At 44.6% G+C, this 20,578-nt stretch overlaps 1 protein-coding gene across 9 annotated transcripts in view; it reads right to left on the reverse strand.

Annotated features, from left to right (window-relative positions):
* The window catches only part of Yap1 (Yes1 associated transcriptional regulator), a 71,090-nt gene that overhangs the window by 14,360 nt on the left and 36,152 nt on the right, over positions 1-20,578 (reverse strand). For 2 of the 9 annotated variants that reach the window (NR_172096.1, NM_001394328.1), the window contains exons 4-6: positions 14,254-14,367; positions 4,984-5,165; positions 2,761-2,808 (exon numbers count right to left, since the gene is read on the reverse strand). Coding sequence is in view for 8 of the 9 variants with exons in the window: in NM_001394328.1 (NP_001381257.1) it covers positions 2,761-2,808; positions 4,984-5,165; positions 14,254-14,367 (344 nt within the window). In the remaining variant the exon portion in view is untranslated. Of the gene's footprint in view, positions 1-2,760; positions 2,809-4,971; positions 5,166-14,247; positions 14,368-20,578 lie in introns of all 9 variants that reach the window. The other 7 variants (XM_006242488.5, XM_006242490.5, XM_006242489.5 and 4 more) reach the window with 7 other exon arrangements.

Here is a 20,578-nt window from a genome sequence, read left to right on the forward strand (position 1 = left end):
CTATTGGAGAAGTGAAAAAGCAAGCCCTTCCCATGTCCACTCAGACTGTTGAGCTCTGTGTGGCTGACTTGATTTCTCTAGTGCCTTATGGGAAGCCCTCTCACCATCTTCCCTCCTGGTGTGATGCTATAATCCCAGAACTTGGGAGTCAGAGGCAAGTGGAGTTCTAGGGCTACCCAGAGAAACCCTGATAAACACTCTGCCCCAGCCCTGAACCAAATCCTTCCTGACAGGGTGGCACAGTGCTTTGGCAAGGTGAGTGATCTGAAGCAGAGGATGACAGAGGAAGCCCTCGTAAGCCATGTCTCTTTCTGACGCTCTCCTGCCTGTCTTCCTCATGCACTCTCTCTCCCCACAAAGGCAGGCTAGATTGAGAATTCCTTTTCTCCAAGTTGAGTCAGAGTAAATGAAATCATTCTCCTGCAGAATAATGAGGTGCAGCAACATTACTTCTCCTCTTACTCTCCAAGGAAAAGCCTTGATGAACCCAGAAGGGAGAGCTCGTCTGCCCTGCGAGGGTTCACCTAGATGTGTGTCAACACTGTCTTTACTGCTCATTGAACTGCAGTATCAAACTGTTTTTGCTGGATCTTTGAGCTACCATTTTTGAAGGCTCTTGGGTGATACAAAACATTAAATGAATTGGAAACTCTACTGTTCTGGCTTTTGTTACAGAATAGCTGTATGGTATGAGAAATGCCACTTTTCTCTCCATATACAATGTCATAATGTCATAGAGAATATATGTAGGACGAGAGAGGAAAAACCTCTGGAGGCTTCAATGTCAGAGTCCACCATCACAACTGAATATAGAGATTGACACTTCATAACCATCGGTCTGTATGCTGACAACCAAACACACAGAGCAAACCATTTTACTTTAGAAAGTGTCTCAGTAAATCCAGGCCAGCTTCAAACTTGCTATGCAGCAAAGGTATGCCCTGAACCCTTTATCCTCCAACATTTACCTCCCAAGCACAGGAACCATGAGTCTGTACAACCATACCTACAAAAACTAGAATTTTAAATCTTTGGTGTATCTAATGGCATTTTCAAAATTTAACTCTCAAAGATTTTTGATCTAGACTATACAAATCTAAAGCATGTGCTCCAATTAAAACACCTTAAAATTTTACTGTTTACATCTCACGTTTGTGTATGTGTTGGGAATTGAACTAGGAGCCTTATACACTGAGCCCATGGCTGATCAATGACCTGGCCCTTAGCCATAAGAGGTGCCAAGGCACACAGCTGTAGTCTGGCCCTGGGAGGCTGAGGATCCAGAGGATCCAGAGGATCCATGGGAGTGCAAGGCCATCCTGGCCTATAGATTTGGGGAAATCTTTTCTTCAAAACAAAGCACCACACCAAGATCTCAACTCCTGATGCCTTTACTACAACACAAGGCCTTTCTATTCAAGTGTGAAATGAAGACCTGAAGGCATCTTCATTCACTAGATTTGGGTTTCAGATATAAACAAGGAGAGCTTCTGCATTTATTTCTGACTTACAGGACTTATGATCTCAATGAAAATCTAGGGAGTTACTTTTGTCTCTTGAGAATCACTAATAGAAACCACTTAATAGAAACGGAAAAGATGTTTCTAAGATCCAGTGCTACGCAGTTTTTGCAGCCAGATGTACAGTGTCCCTTGCCTTGAAAATGACTGTTTTGCACGAGTGTTCACACTCCCTTATTTGGTTGATGTTTTGGTTAAATGAAGGCATTATGAGATAAAGAAAACAGAGTTCAGGCCACGTGTGGTAGTGAATCCTAGAATGTGGAAGCAGAGACAGGCAGATCTGTCGGTTCAAGGATAGCCTAACCCAAAAATTGAAAAATGAAAGAAAAAAAATTCAGTTTATTTTCTTAGTTAGGATGATCTCTGACTTTATCACCAAGTAATTCCACTGGCCAACCTAACAGTACATGCTCCTTCCACTTAGCCCAGAGAAGCTACAAAGAGTTCGGCTGCTGATGGGGCAACAACAGGCAGGACAGCCATAGAAAGACCTGAAGCTAGCCTGGGCTATAATACAGTGATCCCTAAAGAGCGAGAGGTGGTAGGAGTGGGGCAAGGGAAGGAAATGGAGAGTGTTTTATGGCTACTTCTACTCATCTAAGAGGCACAGACTCTCTTTATCTCGGTCTTCTAGAGCAGAAACATAACGGATCCACACTGGTACCTAGACGGCCACTATTCATAGCTCAGACAGGAGCAGCCACAGCAGCATCTGGTGCGTTTGTGACCAGTGTGTCACTGCACCAGGCAGCTGAGTGGAGGCAGCGTTGACAGTGACAATGCCCTCCTTCAGAAGGGCTACTGAGAATAACGTATTCATTAGGATTTCCAAAAACAGACCGCAAGTATGTAAACTAACTACTTTCTTTGCTATGGCTCAATTTACTGACTCTTTAAAACTTTAAAGAGAGTGAGAAAAGAACATCTACTTTAAGCTGCTTGAACAAAAATCATACACATTTGGAGGCTGACAAAATGACCACTGAGACACTGTTTCACACTGTGTATGAAACAGGAAGCTCTGAGAGTCTCAAATGCCACACACTCTGGGAGAATCAGCACGGCCAGACAGTCGTCAGTCCCCTGGAAAGTAATGCCAAGTGTCTGGGGAGAAAGACGACTCAAACATATTCACTCTGGCTCATCTCCAATGAGCACAGGGCCAGGAACACGGTGTCTCTCTTTCCTAATTTAGTTATCTTTTTCCCCAAAGCTAAAACATCATATAAGAGCCTACCTGACATTTTGGAGCATTTGCTGTGCTGGGATTGATATTCCGTATTGCCTAAGAGTAAAAAATAAGACGGATAAAAATTACTTTAAGCCACATGGTTTGGCTGTGTAGGCTGACTTACAAATTGTATCCAGACATCTCACCATAGCATAGAATTCCCAAGCTACCCAAGAAACAGCAAAGAAGAACAGGAGCCAGTGATGTCACCACAGAACAGACTGCCCCTCACAGTCCAGCAGCACTGAGGACAGACAGCAAGACTTGGTGCCAAGACAAAGGCAAATTTAGTAACAGTCAGGTAGGCTCTTTGTTTCTGTGTTAGATGTAGCAGGTAGAAATAATCTTCAATGTTTCAGTGATAAGACAGCTGTGGATGGAGACGTTCACAGGAAGCCAGAGACCTTAAGATATACTCATTCATATACTGCTAAACAAACAGTTCTAAAATAAAATGCAGTCCATTAGCATTAGAACAGAGGAGGTCTGACCCTTCAACACTAGGCAAGACGGCAGCAGGGAAAAAGTAGCAGAGGTTACCTCTGAAGAAGGCAGGCCATCTGTCCAGGACCCACCACCCAAGAACAGCCAGAAAACTTCTTTGGAAGGAAGAATTCTACAAGTAGCAGAATTTGCCCAAGAAACCCTGGCTAACTGACATAACACAGAGTGACAGAGGTGCATCTCTACGTTAAAGAGTGAGAAGACATTATAAACTGAGTGAGCTTCTTATTATGACACAATCTGGATTTTGGCAGCCCACATGCATATGAAATTGCAACTTGATTGTACACCCACCCACCAATCAGTCACAGTCAGAACAGAATGAAGACAACGAGCCAGCTTTACTACTTTTATTTCTTCGGCCACAACACTGAAATCCTTGTGATGCTACCTGTTCTAAGAGTTTTCTGTAACTGGGAAGTACTTCCTTCTGCAGTGAGATGGAGGGCGAGGACAAACCTGAGTTAGTGTGCTCTCCCTGTCACTGTCTGCGGACACGAACCTGGCCAGCACACCTGGACCACGGGACGCATTATAAACGAGCGATTCCAGGGCTCAAGTCAGTCTACCTTCCAGGCCAACTTCTTGGAACAGAAGTGTAATATAAAACTAATTTTAAATATTCACAGTAGCTCTGATTTTAAAAAAGGCAATTTAGAAAGTCCAGACACTATTTTGGGTTGGTAAACAACTTGGAGGGTAAGAATAAAAATAAACAGTTAATTTACAACCAACAAAGTTTGAATCTCTGGGAAAGGAGATTGTATTTCCTGGGTCTTCTCTTTTTGTACACTCTTGACCACTGTACTACAGTGACATTCATTCACAGTTTCTATACAAATCTACTGCTTAACCAAAGACCAACTCTCTACTAAGGTAACAGTATCTCAAATTCTTGAAGTACGATAAAAAAAACAACTGGGTGGGACTAGGTGTCTCCTGGACCCAGGCTTCACACGTGCTAGGTGAACGCTCTTTCATTAGACTATACTCAGCCCCAAACCTCAGACCATGTCTTCTTCCTCAGCCGATGCCCAACAGTGCTTTCTGAAGGAACTGTCACAAGCTTGTCCCTCTCAGGTCCTCTGCCCTTCACCATGAGAAAGCACAGCGACAACTCTTAAGACCTTGGATCTTATAAACTTGGGGACATTTTTAAGGGAAATTCTTTGACTTAAGAATACTGAAACATTTGTCATTAAAGAAAATGTCACACAGTATACTGTACAAATGATTCACTTAAGGGAGAAACTGTTTTTCTCCAAGGGATAGTCCAGAGTTCTACTTGCCAAGCTCTCAGAAACAATGTCTGCAATTGGCCTGCACCTGGGAAGAAGCATTTTTGCCCAACTGCACTGACAACTGCCCAGTACTTTTCTTTTTTTCTGTTGAAACAGGGTCTCATGTAGCTCAGGCTAGCCTTCACATTATAATGTAGCTCAGACTGGTCTTGAGCTCCTAATCTTTTTGCAATGGCCTCCAAAGTTCTGGATGAGAGGGAGAGGTGTGCCCCACCACTCTGGATAATAAATACAGCTCTGTATGATGTAGGACCATGAATTATAATGCATATGAACCAAGGCCAGTCAAGGAACAGGACAAAAGCAGGCCTGCTTTCACAAAACCAACATTCCTTGGCAGCTGACTAAAGCTACAATGAAAAGCACAGACTTTTGGAAGGGGAAGCCCGGAAGACAAAGGCCGCGCTCTAACCTGTGGTCTCACCTGCCGAAATAACTCCTGCTGTTTCAATCGCAGCCTCTCCTTCTCCATCTGTAGCTGCTGCAGCTGTATCTGCTGCTGCTGGTTTGAGCTGCCTCCACCCAGGACGCCTCCCTGTGGGCTCTGGGGAGCCAAGGGTGGGGGCTGCTTCACTGGAGCACTCTGAGTGATCCTCTGGTTCATGGCTGAAATGAAACAAAGACTGTCCTGAAAAACTCAAGCATGCAAGGGGATAGCCAGTCAGCTAGAAATCCCTGAGAAGCTACCATAGATGTGATGACTGTGACCCATGTCCATCACAACTGTTACAGATCCCGAAGGCAAAAGGAACTTGGGTAGCATCAGAGAACAGGAACCAAAGTGGCAAGCTATACAAATAGAGTTAAAGGGCCTGCAAAATGCTCAGCGGGTAAAGGTACTTGCTACCTAAGCCATATAACATGAGGTGAATCCATGGAGGCCACATATAACACAGAATTCAATAGCATACATCTGTAATCCTAGCACTCCTGCTGTGAGATAGAAGGCAGAAGCAGAATCCTCCGGAAGCTGGTGGGTTCAGAGAGAGAGGCCTTTCACACAGAACCTTCAGGGAGGCACACACACACAACCAAACCACATTAAAACAAAATCGGAGAGACTTTCTACAAAGGCTACGAATCAAATCATCAGCTCATCAATGACCACTTTCTGAAGAGAACTCGACCAACAAAATAACCAATCCTGACTACTAATTATTCCCATGCAGTAAATGTGCTAGAGTGACCTGGAGTGTGCCCCTTCCCACAGAGCCTGCAAGCAGTTTATTGTTGTTGGGTTTGCTGTAGTTTTCTTGGCCTGGTTGTCTTTGGTTTAGGCAGGGTTACATTCTATAGCACAGGCTGGGCTGTCACTCACCGCAGCTCCAGCCTACCTCAGTCTGTAGTGAGCCTCCTGCCTCAGTTTCCCCAGTGCTGGGATTGCAGAAACAAAACATCACTCCCAGCCCAATTTGTTTTCACCAAGTATGTTTTTTAGTAACTCACTTAATCTATTATTACCAACGACGACGACAATCTAGTGTAAAACGCAGTCATTTTCTGTTTTTTAATACAGGAAATGCTTATGAGACTTAGGCTGTGTTTTGATGCTTGTATCTCATAATCCCAGAACTTCTCAAAATGAAAGGTCATTTTCTAATAACACTATTCATCCATTTATTGAATAGTTTTTAGATTAATTTTATTTTTGTTTTGTCTGCATCTATGTCAGTGTGCCACATGTGTCCTGTGCCTGTGGAGGCAGAACAGGGCACTGACACCCCCCACCCTCCACCCCCGGAACTGGGACTGCTGATGGTTGCGAGGCAGTGTGGACGCTCGGAATCACACTTGGTCCTCTGGAGAGCGGCAGGCGCTCTCACCCCGTGTCATCTGTCCAACCACTTGTACTCCTTCAATTAATTATAACTAAAGACACTTTTCTTCCCAGTGGGTGTTTGCTCTTGGCCTCAGTTCTTAAAAATAGTTGTTAAGATTATCTTGGGGTACACATACATACTGAGGTTACAGGGGAACTTGTAGGAGTTGATTGTCCTTATATGTGCTTCAGAGATCAGACTCAGGTCATCAGGTTCTGTAGTAAACACCTTTCCCCCTGAGCCATCTTGCTGTCTGAGGCCTGGGTTTTGACTGTACACAGTGCTTCTCACAACAGTCCTCAGGTCGTGCTCAGCTTCTGCTGTGCTGCTTCTCACGGTAGTATTCACGGAATGTAGAAATGTACTTCCTGTTCTCTTGGAGAGCCTGTAACATGCCTCAAAGGAAGGATCCACTGGTTAACTCTGCCACCCATCTTTGTGCCTTTATAGAAAAGATGAAATCTTTGGGAATTACAGAAAATCTTAGAAACAGTGAACAGTTTGATCAAGTGGGAAAATGGAGAAGGAGCGTATATATAAAGGAGCCAGTGTTTACAAAGCACTCTTTTTAGGAAGGGAAAGGTATGGTTTTTATACAGCACATATGGAAACAAATTGAACAGAGTGACTTACTGAGTCGGTGTTCTCATCCGTATTCTTCCCCATTGATTGGCGATTGGAGGTAGGTGTGAGGAGGTGTGAGCTACACAGAACCTGTCTATTACCTATGTTGGTGAAAATAATTTTATTAAGTAAGGTATTGGAGCTTGGCAAATCTTCAAGCTATTAGCTTCTTTCTTGTCCATGCCCCAGGAAAACGTTTAAATAATTCTCTTTTTAGAGGATTTTAAAAAGGTATCTATATATACCTGGCTGTAAGTGTACATGTGTGTACAGGATATAGGAAGACTTACAAGGTCCTCTGGAACTGCAGTTAAAGTTGTTGTGAGCCGCCACAGTAGGTACTGGGACTGAACCCAGTTTCTCTGGAAGAGCCGTGACTGCTAAGCCAGGTCTCTAGGCCCCCATTTATCCTTAAAGGAGTGTTCTGTTGTGTGGGAGGTGAGCTGGCTTGAGGAAGGCTGGGGTAGTTGATTGTGCTTTGAGCTTCTTTCTCTGTTCCCAAGACAACATAGTAAACAAGATAACTAAGAGCACATCACTGGGACACATCCCCACTGGATGGAAGGTAAAAGGAAGAAAAAAGGAAAACGTTGTTGGAATCTGCTAGGTGGAAAGGCTAGATCCCCTTGCAGACCACTAACGTGTATTAAGATGATGAGGAACTGAGAGGTTTGGGCAGTGTTATCATGGCTTTGTGTGAGTGTACCCCAAGACACTGTATGCATGATAAATATAATCTTAACAACTATTTTTAAGAACTGAGGCCAAGAGCAAACACCCACTGGGAAGAAAAGTGTCTTTAGTTATAATTAATTGAAGGAGTACAAGTGGTTGGACAGATGACACGGGGTGAGAGCGCCTGCCGCTCTCCAGAGGACCAAGTGTGATTCCGAGCGTCCACACTGCCTCGCAACCATCAGCAGTCCCAGTTCCGGGGGTGGAGGGTGGGGGGTGTCAGTGCCCTGTTCTGCCTCCACAGGCACAGGACACATGTGGCACACTGACATAGATGCAGACAAAACAAAAATAAAATTAATCTAAAAACTATTCAATAAATGGATGAATAGTGTTATTAGAAAATGACCTTTCATTTTGAGAAGTTCTGGGATTATGAGATACAAGCATCAAAACACAGCCTAAGTCTCATAAGCATTTCCTGTATTAAAAAACAGAAAATGACTGCGTTTTACACTAGATTGTCGTCGTCGTTGGTAATAATAGATTAAGTGAGTTACTAAAAAACATACTTGGTGAAAACAAATTGGGCTGGGAGTGATGTTTTGTTTCTGCAATCCCAGCACTGGGGAAACTGAGGCAGGAGGCTCACTACAGACTGAGGTAGGCTGGAGCTGCGGTGAGTGACAGCCCAGCCTGTGCTATAGAATGTAACCCTGCCTAAACTAAAGACAACCAGGCCAAGAAAACTACAGCAAACCCAACAATAAACTGCACATTAAAAAAAAACAAAGCTAAAAATCATCCCCTCTGTTTTCACCATCAGCTTCTAGAGTCCCACCTAGGCAGAGCCCGGCCACAGCGGGGATCTTCACGGCTGACTGCTGCAGGCAGCTGGCACTGCACTGTCAGTGTGCATCTTCAGAGTTAAGCTCACCTGGCTCTTCAAGGACACCAGGCCCAGTCGACACAGCAGAAGGGCGTGCTCCTGTGATGGAGTGGGTGTGGGTACGCTAGCATATGCTTTACCTCAGCCTTGGTCACTCACTCCCTGAGCATCTTACTTAACCAACAAGACACAGCGCACAGCAGTGCACTCACACGGGTGCAGTAGGGACCTCACAAGCAGCAAAGAAGACACAACTCGCTTTGTTCCAGGGAGAGGGGGTGGAGCAGGAGACAGGCAAAGAAGCTCTCCAAATTTCCTCCCTGAAGAAGAGCCCTTGATTTTAACCAACTCAAAAAAGGCAAAGGGAAAATGTCAAAAACACAAAAGTAAACAAAACACCACATACACACTCCCTGCTAAAATCCTGTCTGAGCTACTTTTGCATGGCAAAGAGAAACTGCCCCAAACAGCACTTCAATCTGACAGAAAACCAAACTACCCATGATTGTTGATAAGAAAGAGTCAGGGCTCTCTGCAAGCCTCCTCAGGTCTTGAGTTTTCAGACTTAAGACGACCTTTAAGGGGGAGGAGGGGAGCCACAGGACCTGAAGTCAATCCTGGAGGACCACATGGTGGAAGGAAAGAACTGACTTCCCAAAGCTGTCATCTTATCCAGTGTGCAGGTCATACACAAGCATGCGCTGGATAAAAATGTGGTACAAATGTAACCTTCAGGTTTATAAAATTTCAAAACCATGGGCTATTATAAAGAATTACAGAGGTGTTAGTCTTAGCTTCAAGATCATTAATTTCTAGAAATTTTACCAAGTATAAATTTAAAGTCTGAATTTTTTAACAGAAATATTAATTTACATAAATTCTTTTGATAAAAAGAAAAGGGTTTGTCTAATGCTTGCTGAAGGAATGACCGTCTACAACTACCGAAGAAACGAGTGTGGTTTTGTTGGTTTAAGGTACAAAACACCCATGGCTGTCAACATAAGGGGCTGAATTCGCTACAAAACAATTACACTAAGTTGGCACAGTAATTAATTTGTCCGTCTGGCATTTATTATACTGGTGTTTCTTTCTCACCATGAAAATCTCTGGCATTGAGTGGATCAGGATCCACAGCAGGTGTAGGTGGTGCTATCTGCCTGAAAGTTGAGGCCAGATTATCTTGAGTTTTTTAAGGCTAGTCTGGGCTAAACAGTGAGATTCTGCTTAAAAGGCCTGGAGGGTAGGAAGGTGAGTGGATAGGCAAATCAGGACCTTATCTAATGTCATCATTAATATATAGCTTGCTTGCCAACGCTTAATAACCCTTATGTCTAAGTAATGTAGCGTTTAGCATCACACCAACATCGAGACAGTCTCACTTTGTAGAGCCGGCTGTACTAATGTGAACCAGGCTGGCGGTCCATCTGTCTCCCAAGTGCTAGGGTTAAAGGCCCACTACATCCAGGTCAGTATCCCATCTTTAACTGACTGGAATAAGGACAAGTAATTCAATTCATTTTCCCCCTCCAACCTTCAAAAGCCATCCGACCCCCAACAAAACAATTGGGATGGAACAAAAGGAAAAAAGAAGTCAACAGAGCAGAGTATCTTAGTGCATACCTGTGTGATCCCAGTACACAGAAGACTAAGGCAGGGGTAGTGTTCTGAGAGTAAGGCCTCAGACAGACAGACAGACAGACAGACAGACAGACAGACAGTCAGTCAGTCAGTCAGTCAAAGTTAAAAGATTTCTCCCCTCAACACCTCCTCCTGCACTCTGGGGCAGATGGGTAGCTAACTGAGGTGAGATAGAGGGTATGTTCTCACTGGTTGTCAGCCTTCTGTCCCCAGCTGCCCCGCTTCTCTTTACTGTGGAAATGACTTATTTGGAAGAAAAGGACAGACAGTGACTGGCACTCAGTGGAAGGAGAGAGAGCACACGTTAGACTCACTGGATTCCTCTCAGAGCTGATTTCACATGATGCACTGCTGTGGTGAAAGGCACCACACAGCCGACTGACTGACCTTCCATGAGGCATACATGCCCTGGCCTGTGGCTCCTTTCCTCTATTTTCCCGTATTGTTTTATCCTTCACCTTGGGACAGTTAATAACTAGTCCTGTCCTGAGTTGGTGACATGCTGCTGGTGACACGGGACAGACTGGAGCACAAGTGCACAAGCATAGCTTCACACAAGCAGACATTGGAGGTGACCTGGGGTGGGGGTCACCAAGGGAAATGACAAGCAGTAAAACTAAAGCCTGGGATGGCCCTAGCCTGACCCCTAGGTCTGCCACTTCTTTCCCTTTGCTTTCAGTCTGTGTCTGTAAGTAACAGCTAGCCCATCTTTAGCACAGTCTAAAGATGATATAAGTAAGGCTGAAACTTAAAAAGTTTGTGTACAAGTGCACGCATCTGATAGTAGCTGCTTTGAATCACAAACCACTATGCTTTTATGCTATGATTTTAAAGCTCACCCGCTCAGCAGGAGCTCCTGCTCCAAGTCCTGGGACTTGAGAGAGCTGGCCAGTCAAGAGTGCCAGCGGTAGAGGCTGAACTTATATTACTACACTGAGCGTTCTGGGTGAGCAACGGGGACTGTCGCCGCAACTGAAAACCTGCCTAGGTACTGAATAACAATGCCAAGCCCAGGTACTAAACTATTTTTATTTTTGAAACATTATTTACTGGGGGGTGTGGTGGGGGGTGTAAACCAAACTGTGCCTGTCAACTTAAAGAGTCAGTTCTCTCCTTCTGCCATCTGCGTCCCAGGGATGGAACTCAGGTCACCAGGCAGTAAGTACCTAACAATGAGCCATCTTGCTGACCCCGGACTGTTTGGATATTTATTTAATAATCTGATGTATCAAAAACCTCACGTCAAGAAGTGCTTAAGCTGAAGAGCTGCTGGGAGATGGCTCGGACTCCCTCACAGCAGCTGCTGTGTCGTGTGGCCTGTGTGGGTTCTGAATGAAGAGAGGCAGGTCTGTGGCAGACCCACTCAGGCAGTAGGGCCAACCCTGAAGGACGCCAGGTAGTCTGCTCTGCTCCACCAGCACCCTGTCCTCACTACTCCACAGAGAGAACTGAGCACTTGCCAGGCCAGTCTCTGGAGATACGGCTTATCTTTAGATGAAAGATTAACAGAGTCTGGCTTCTCTTCAGAGTAATCTCAGCTGTGCCTAGAAGACCAAAGCAGGCCTCGGAAACCTAGAGCCCTTGGCATACAGTTGCCGAGAATTAGCTGCACGCGAAGGTCCAGATACAAATAGTTCTTCCCTTTTTCCTATGCTTGATATCTCAACAGTGCACAGATATGCATAAGGGCAAAACATTCATACACGTGAAATAAAATAAAAAATTAAAATAATCCATTCATAAAAAATGACAAAAAATGAAGAGAAATGATTCAATACAAAGCTGGGTGTGGAGGTGCATTCCTTTAACCCCAGCATTCAGGAGGCAAGACCAGAGAGCCTTGGAGGCCAGTCTCATCTACATAATCATTTCCAGGCCAGATGGGTACAGAGCAAGGCCTATCTGACACCAAACAAAAACACAAAGATTCCTCATGTTTGAACTAAAAGTACTTTACCTATCTATCTCCCTAGCCTAAAATTTGACATAATTTAACATCCGCACAAATACTACAAGACTCATATTCTTTAATGCGGTTAAAAAGCAGATAGCCTCTTGTAGAGGTTATCAACCAGCATTAACACTGACAGAGACTTATCTTCCACAAGCATATGCTAACCACACATGTAAGAAATAGATATGAAAATGAAGGTTGATGTTTGAAGTGGGCAATAAGTTAGAGCTTATCCTCCATCCTAAGGCATGGACACCTTTCTGCCTATCTATGTGGCTTAGCTAAGCCTCTCTTAACTATGGATCCGGAGAGCACAGAGAATTGAGTGAGCTCCACATGCACGGAGCCACTAACTGACATGTACTTGTGTGTGCACGGCCCCACCCAGGGTCAAAAATGAGAGGGCAGCAGCTAACAGCTTGCTTCTCCCTTGTCACTCTCCACTAAGTTCTTCGCCCCGCCCCCTCAGTCACACTCCAGCTCTGACTGTAAAGGTCTGGAACAGATTACAAATCGGGCCACGAAATCAAAGGCTTTGGCTCGTAGACAAGCCTGCCTGGAACACACTACATAGTGGGCCCAAGAAAGGGAAGGAAGGCAAGGAGGAGGGACCTTTCTTAATATCTCCATTACCCGCTGCGGTGGGGTGGCTGGATGCTTTTCTTTTCCACCCCGAATACCCACTTTCTTAAAAAACCCAGCTGTACGGTACGATCACCAGATAAAGTTAAGTTAAGCCCACTGCCAAGCTTCTCCCTCTTTCTTCTCTCTTAACACCACCACATACTATGGACACACACACATAGCTACAAGTTACAGGGAGCGGCCCAGCAGTTCTTCCAAGCTCTCCAAGGGCAGATGAAGTGAATCATCAAATAAGCTTTAAGGAAATGTGGCTCTATCACTCCAGATGAGTGTCATCTATGCATTAGGACACTAATGCGGCATTTAAGGGATTTTTCTACCTTCATGCTCTGCTTCAACCACAAAAGCTTACTCAAGTATTAACAGAACCTGAAGTTGCGAACTGCTAGCATATATGTTACTTTCTTAACACCACAACAGGTCTTGAAGCACAAACAGCTGGTTCTGTCAAAATGATGGCCTAGGCTACAGTCCCACCTCTGATGTCCCTGGAGAAGGGGGGAGGGGCTTAACTAGCCAATAAAGCTGACATCTGAGGTAAATTCAAACATTGTCTTTTATTGTTGTGGTGTCTGTTTCTAAGTGAACAGATGACACTGAGGATTGTATCAGGCTATAAGACTCTCTCCGGGAAAGTTATTTTTACCCAACCCTAGGGTTGTGTTTTGGTGGCATTCACAGAGTTAATTCTCCTTTCCAGTAAAGCCTATGGGGTGGTCAGGTCAGCCCCTGGGAAGCTTCAAAGGCTCAGCACCGAGCACTGTGCACTGCGCCAGGCGCGCCCAACTTGCCCGCTCACTGCTCTGCACATTGTTTCCATTAAGGCATCAGGGCCAAGATGAGTGCTCAAACCACATTATATGTTCTTTTTTAGATTCATTTTCCATGCTTTGGAAAGAAACTTCACAAAGCCAACAGATGAAACTACAGACAGGGCAGAAAGGTTGTGAGTGGGAACGGAGACCCTTACCCACCCAGCACACTTGGGAGGAGGGCTCTGCTTTGTTTTTCATTTCCTAAGTAAACAGTGAAGGAAAGGGCCTTAACGTAAACCTAGGTTAAAAATCCCCACCAACTGCACAATTCTTCCATTAGATCCGTTCTCGTGCTCAGAGCCAGGTCTGCACCTTCAGCCCCGATAGTGTGTGGCATGCCAAGCACGCACACCTCTGGGGAAAACTCTGTTCCACGTGCTGGCCAGTTTCCAACCAGATCACCACATGAATGAAGCAATGAGCTTTACAGCATTCCCCACCCAGCCCGGGCCAAGGCTAATTTGGACCTAGATTCCTCAGGTTTAAACAAACAACAACAAAAACCCAATAAGGGTATACAGCACTTGCTACCACAGGCAGTACAGATTCTGATTTTTTTTAAAAGTTTTCTTAAGTCTCCCCAGACCCCACACTATCATCCAAAGACCACAAAGGTTCTGAGGTAAACCTTTACCAAAACGAGGGTCAAGCCTTGGGTCCAGCCAGGATGTGGTCTTGTTCTTATGGTTTATGTAGTAAACTTCTCCATCCTGAGTCATGGCTTGCTCCCATCCATCAGGAAGAGGCCCTACAACACAGAAATCAGACTGGTTGGTTTTGATCTGGTGTACCTCAAACAGCTGAGTGCTGCTCCTTTAAAGCAGAACGATCACAATCAGATATGAAGACAGACTACAGCCTATGAACAGAGAGAATAAGGCAGGGCCACCACTTACCTGATTATCCTCCATGAAAAATAAACCACTAAGCAGTGAAATTAACATCCCCAGAGACACAGGCAGAACTTTAAGGTCAGGTTAAAGCACACTTCAGCTGATACAGCCGTGCTCCACTATGTATGCGAGTGCCTTCGCCAAGAAATCCAGAACAGAGATACAGTTCAGATTATTGGCCTACAGAACTCTGCAAGCATGAGAGGATTCAGCTGAGACTGCTAAGTTTGTTGGTAGGACAGAGAGGGCTTTGAAACATGACACTTATTGTGAGGTAAAAAGATTGTCCTATTTTCACAGAAGCAAGGAAGCTTCTGGAAAGTAGCAAATGGAAGGAAGAGGCCCCCTGTACTAGACACACAGAACAACCAAACTGTAACCGGGAAGGCGGCTTACTCCTAAGGCATTTTTGAAAAATACACAACCTTTTAAAAGGTCAGAGTCCTAAGACCCTGAGGGGCTGACACACACAGTGATGTTTAGTGAGCCACAACTGGACAATCCCAAGAGACGATGCTATGGGGTTGGATGTGCTCCCTCGCTCGCTCGCTCAACTGGACTCTGGCCATCGTTCCACCCAATAGCAGTCAGTCAGAACCACCAACCAGCACCATCATGGCCTTCTCTCTGCTCAGACTTCATCCTAAAGACTGCACTAATGATCTCTTTAGCTCATCTGAGAATTCATTAACCAAGGGGAGGTGACAGGTAGTGACTGCTCATCTCCACTAGGTAATGATGGCACTGTCACAGTGACTCCACCTTGTCCCCACATAGATGAACAATTAGGTGTGCTGGGGTAGTCTGGAATTCAAGCACGAGTTTCCACTTCTGTTTCCTGGAGATATAAATCTACTAGCCTAAACTTTTGTCGGCACTCCTAGATTACAAGAAATCTATCAGGCTTTTAGTTATTGTTAATTTCACTAAGAATGGTAGACCTACAAGAACTAAATGCAAGTGAGTCAGTTGTACACACACACACACACACACACACCCTCTCTGTAATCTCATTTATTTATTCAGGAGACTGAGGCCACTTCACACAATTACAAATTCAGGGCCAACACTAATTTCGTGAAGCCTTATCTTTAAGACAATTTTTAAGGGTGAGCAATATAAGCCAACAGGTGAGAACTGGCTCAGTACATGTTAGGTCCTGGGTTTGGTTTCTAGTTCTGAAAGTGTTCTACTAATATCACCCTACCATTAAAAAATGGAATGAAAACCTTGAAACAGAATTACAGACATGAACAATGAGAACACAGGGTCAGTTAGACCTGCATCTTCTCTCCCCTTATCAATTTAAATAATGTACTTTTCTTAAAGACAATGTTAACAACCTTATGTACACTCCATATCAAAATGTAACTTCAAAACCAGCAGAGATCACTTTACCTATTTATCTATGTCTTTCACATTTCACATCAGAACTAGAATGTTATATGGACACAAGCAATAGTAAGATTATTTCCTTCTGAGGGAGATTATCAAAAAAGATAACAGTTCTGCATCGCAACTTTAGCAGTGGAAATTAAGGAAAGCAAACAGAAAGAGGTCTAGGCTGCAGCCCTGGGGTCAGACGCTCACCTAGCGTGCATGATGCGAGCCAAGTCCAAGAGCGTCAGTCAGTCAGTTGAACGTGGGAAACAAAGACCTGCTTAAAGTATCTTAAACAACAGATGCACTGCAGCACGGGAGGCGACTCAGCTCCCTGCCCTTGCCTTGGAATAATTCAGGAAACCACTTGCAATCTCTACCCAGTCAGCAGTCTTCACTGCCCCGTCTATCAGACCAGCCCCTCCTCACCTGCCTGAGTCAGAGAAATCCAGAGGACAATGAGAGATTGGCTGCACACACCCTGGCGATAGCAGCTGCCTTAGAAAGTACTTCTAAAAGTAGCTCTAAAATCTAGGCCAATTTCAAATGAGTCCATGCTGCTGTCACTACACAGCAGGCACAGTTCTGCATTCTTTGCGAGCAACTACTAAATCATTTACAAACCTCGACATAGACACAATTATCTACCATGTAACTGATGAATAAGCTAAGCCAAGTTCCATGCCTAAGCTGGAAAGTGGCAGCCTTGGGATTCAGACCCAGTCGAGCTCTCTATAACACTGTAAACTTGACCAACAGCAGTCAAAGCTGCTCTGCTCATTTTTATACCTCCTCTCCTGAAACTCAAAAACACTTCAGACACTCGAGTTTTACAGACCTCTTCTCCTTTAAAGTCTTGCACAATACTAATGTGCTGATTAACAAGTTTATAAGGCATGCGCTCATATTTAGAATGGAGAGAGAATATGCATGCACTCCTTTTGCCTCAATTTCTGAAGTCGTGTCATTTTTCTGTGCAAGCTTAGATGTTTGAATCTAAAACAATCATAAATATACTGATGAACCTGCTTTAGCACACAAATGCCCAATGAATTATCAGAACCCCACCTCATCCCTAGGACTCCAAAATCTCACTGAGGCCTTGTGGTCACTAGAACTTGCTGGTGTGCCTCAATATCCTTCTAGACTACCAATGGCAATGAGAGCACGTGGACCTCAAACTGAAAGCTCGGGGTGGAATCCTGCTGCTTCACAGTGTCCTATACCCTGAGCTTACAACTTGGCCCATCTTAGCTAAATATTTATTAACCTTGTAATCCTGGGCAAGCTCCTTAACCAGATGGTTCCTTTTAGTATCTACAGAATGGAGATGAACAGACCTAAGTAAAGAAGAAAGCTCCAACAGAATGCTTATTGTAACGCCAGCTCTGGAGGCAAATGGTTCTACTTCTGCAACCACTCTTAACCACTGAGCCATCTCTCCAAGAGGGGTGGGTGTGTGTGTGTGTGTGTGTGTGTTTTGAGATGGTGTGAGCTTGTGTTTTAATGGAATTCTAGGAATGTTCACAAGAAGACTGAACTCTTCTTGGCCCCTCACGGGTATCCTGACATTTCTACTGTCTGTTCCTAGACTCTCTACCACTGTCAAGGTTGTGTTTCAGGTCTCAGCAGGTGCCTTCACACCTAACCTTTCTTTCCCTCTCACTAAATTCCTGTTTACCAGGTCCAGAACCAAGTACTCTCTCTCTCTCTCCCACTCACCAGTTACATTCTGTCATCCCCTATGTTCTAAATGGTCCCGACTTCCTGTCTGTTAAATGAGTAAACTCAGATCATATGCTCTCTTTTCAAAACCTACAAGGACACAAATGGCTTCCTTGCTGACTTTTACTGGCTCCTCCAGATGATGTCTTTGTATTCCCAACACATGGCTCAAGAGCATTGATCGGGCCACCATACCCTGCTTGGATTCTTTCTCCTTCCTCCACATAAGCCCTGGTCACTTAAACTTGTAGCTGGTTTACCCTCCCCTTTGTCATTTTAACTGTAGGAAATATGATGTGTCTGTCTATAAACTGGGTCTCATGATTTAAACAGAGGTTGGTATGCAGGAAGGGCTTGAATAATGACTGAGGGTGGGAATGAACCTCTGCTTCCCTTGGTGAGCCCTTCCCTATAGCCATCATCTACTGCTTCCTGTGCTTGGCCTGCCGGCTCTGTGTGACGCTCCCTGTTGTGATTTTTGTTACAGAAAAGGCAATACTTGCTGGTATTTGCTGAATCAATGACTTTGGAAGGGCAATATCTAGTCTCAAGGGACAACAGTAAGAACTGTCAAAACTCATCCATTTTTAGGTTAGTAGACACAAGAGATAACGGTGACAACTATCAAAACTCACTCATTTGTCTCATGTTAGTGGACATACTTCCTAGTGTGCCAGAGACACCCAGAGAGCCAGGACAGGCCACTCCTCAGATTTTACTCACGGATCCCAGGCTCAGATAAAAACACCATGCGTACAGTGCTCACTGACTTCCTGATCATGTCCACTCCAGCACTCCTCCCTTCATAACTCACTCACTGGAAAGATGGCTTAGCACTTTCAAGCACTGGCTACTCTTGCAGAGGACCTGGATTGGGTTTACAGGATACATGTGATGGTTCACGACCATGTCTAACACCAGTTCTGGGAGACTGACACCCTCTTCTGGCCTCCAAAGGTACCGGGTGTGCACAAGGTACACAAACATACACGCAGGTAAACCACCTGTACCCATTTCACAGAAAAGTGAGTCCTAGTCCAATGGGCATGGGTATAGGCTTGCAGCCGTCTGAGAGCACAGACAACCTCAGGGACCACACCAAGAAAAATGGCTCCCTTCTCCAGCAGCCAACTGGGGCAAGTCCTCCCAAGGCCCTCCTCACACTCATGCTGGTATTGTGGACTGGCTTCATCTTCTGCAGGCCACCACAGGCGCTGAGCTTATGCTGTAAGAGCCATGTCAGGTCCACAGCACTCACAGCACGCCAGCATTCACAACGCTCCTCCCTCTTCTCTTGCCTCTTATCTTTCTGCCCCATCTTCCATGGTGTTCCCTGAGACTTAGAGGTCATGGGTCTGTTATATATGTCCCATTTAGGGTACCAGATTTGAATTTAATGCAACAGCTCGGTGATTTGGTAAGATCAGTTTTCTGAAAGTGCTCATTTAGACTTCAAAGTGATAAAGTAAAACGATCACCTCTCACTGACACCAAAGTTCAGTTCTACCTGCTGATTATCCTTACATACATGTTTTTTAAAAAGTATTACTTAGGAACCATTTGGCTACTGCTGCGGGAGTTAATCCATTTCACTTACACTCTGTCTATATATGGTAGTGTAGATACCATTTTTGAAAAATTAGCATCTTAATCTTTCACACAAATACTCCTTCCATGAGTCACAAAAGCCGTTGGAGCAACAGTGACTAGGACTTAAGAGAACAGTGGAGAAGACAAAAATAAAATCCTAGCATGTGCAGAGGGAGGAAATAAACAGGAATTTTATTTGGTCCTTAAATGTAAATAATTTAATCTCTTTTCATAAAATTTCCAAAACATCTACAAAAATACTGAAGAATAAGTTTAACATGGACACTGGTATCTATCTTTGAGTCCTACTATCTAATAACTGGTTCTCCTCAGGAGCTAGAAAATGGCAATTACCACAGCCATGGCTTCTCCGTGTATTCTGTTTGTTCCTGCTCTCTGGGCCGGTGGGCCTGGTAACAGAAACTTGCATTTTTTTCTTAGTGGTTCATTATTTACACCTATGGGTAACCATCAGAGTTCAAATAACTCCTAAGTAGAAGGGAAGCATTGCCAATGCCTGCTCCAGGTCAGATCAAGGGAGCTTCAGTTTCTACCTGTGTAGATCTAGTACCCACCTCTAACCCTGACACTTGGGACACAGGGAGAAAGGTTCAAAATTCAAGGCTGGTAGTCTGGGTTACAAAATCATATCTGCGCTGGCTGAGTTCAGTTCCCAGCACTCACTGCAGTTCCAGGGGATCCAATGCCCTCTTTGGACCCCCAAAGGCTCCTGTGATATACACACATATACACTCAGACACACACAGTAAGTCAATAAACAAAAATGTAAAAATCTTGATTAGAAAAAGAAAAGGTTAGCTGATAGTTTAGGAAGTAGATCGTAGTAAGTAGGGCCCTGCTGTAAAAACTAAAACCTGAGTTTGGTCCCCAAGTCCCACAGAGTAGGAAAAAAATAATTCCCACGAGTTGTACACCCCACCCCCACCCCCTTTCAGCACTCACCCAGGCTCACCCAGTCTTTTGGAAGGGAGAGAGAGAGGCAGTGTGTGTGTGCGTCTGTCTGTGTGTGTGTGTGTAAGCAGCATTATTAAAGCCACTGAAGGGGTTGGGGATTTAGCTCAGTGGTAGAGTGTTTGCCTAGCAAGCGCAAGGCCCTGGGTTCAGTCCCCAGCCCCGAAAAAAAGAAAAGAAAAAAAAAAAAATAAAGCCACTGAAAAGCAATAACCAGTACAGGGAGAGAGAGAGGGGCAGTGTGTGTGTGTGTGGGGGGGGGAGGGAAGCAGCATTATTAAAGCCACTGAAAAGCAGTAACCAGTGCTCAGCATGTAGAGCTCAGGCCAAGACAGCTGCAAGTTTGAGGCCAGCCTGGGGTGCAGTTGAGCCTGCAGCAAAAAAAAAAAAAAAAACAAA

Source organism: Rattus norvegicus, chromosome 8 (assembly GCF_036323735.1).
Source record: "Rattus norvegicus strain BN/NHsdMcwi chromosome 8, GRCr8, whole genome shotgun sequence".
Taxonomy (NCBI): domain Eukaryota; kingdom Metazoa; phylum Chordata; class Mammalia; order Rodentia; family Muridae; genus Rattus; species Rattus norvegicus.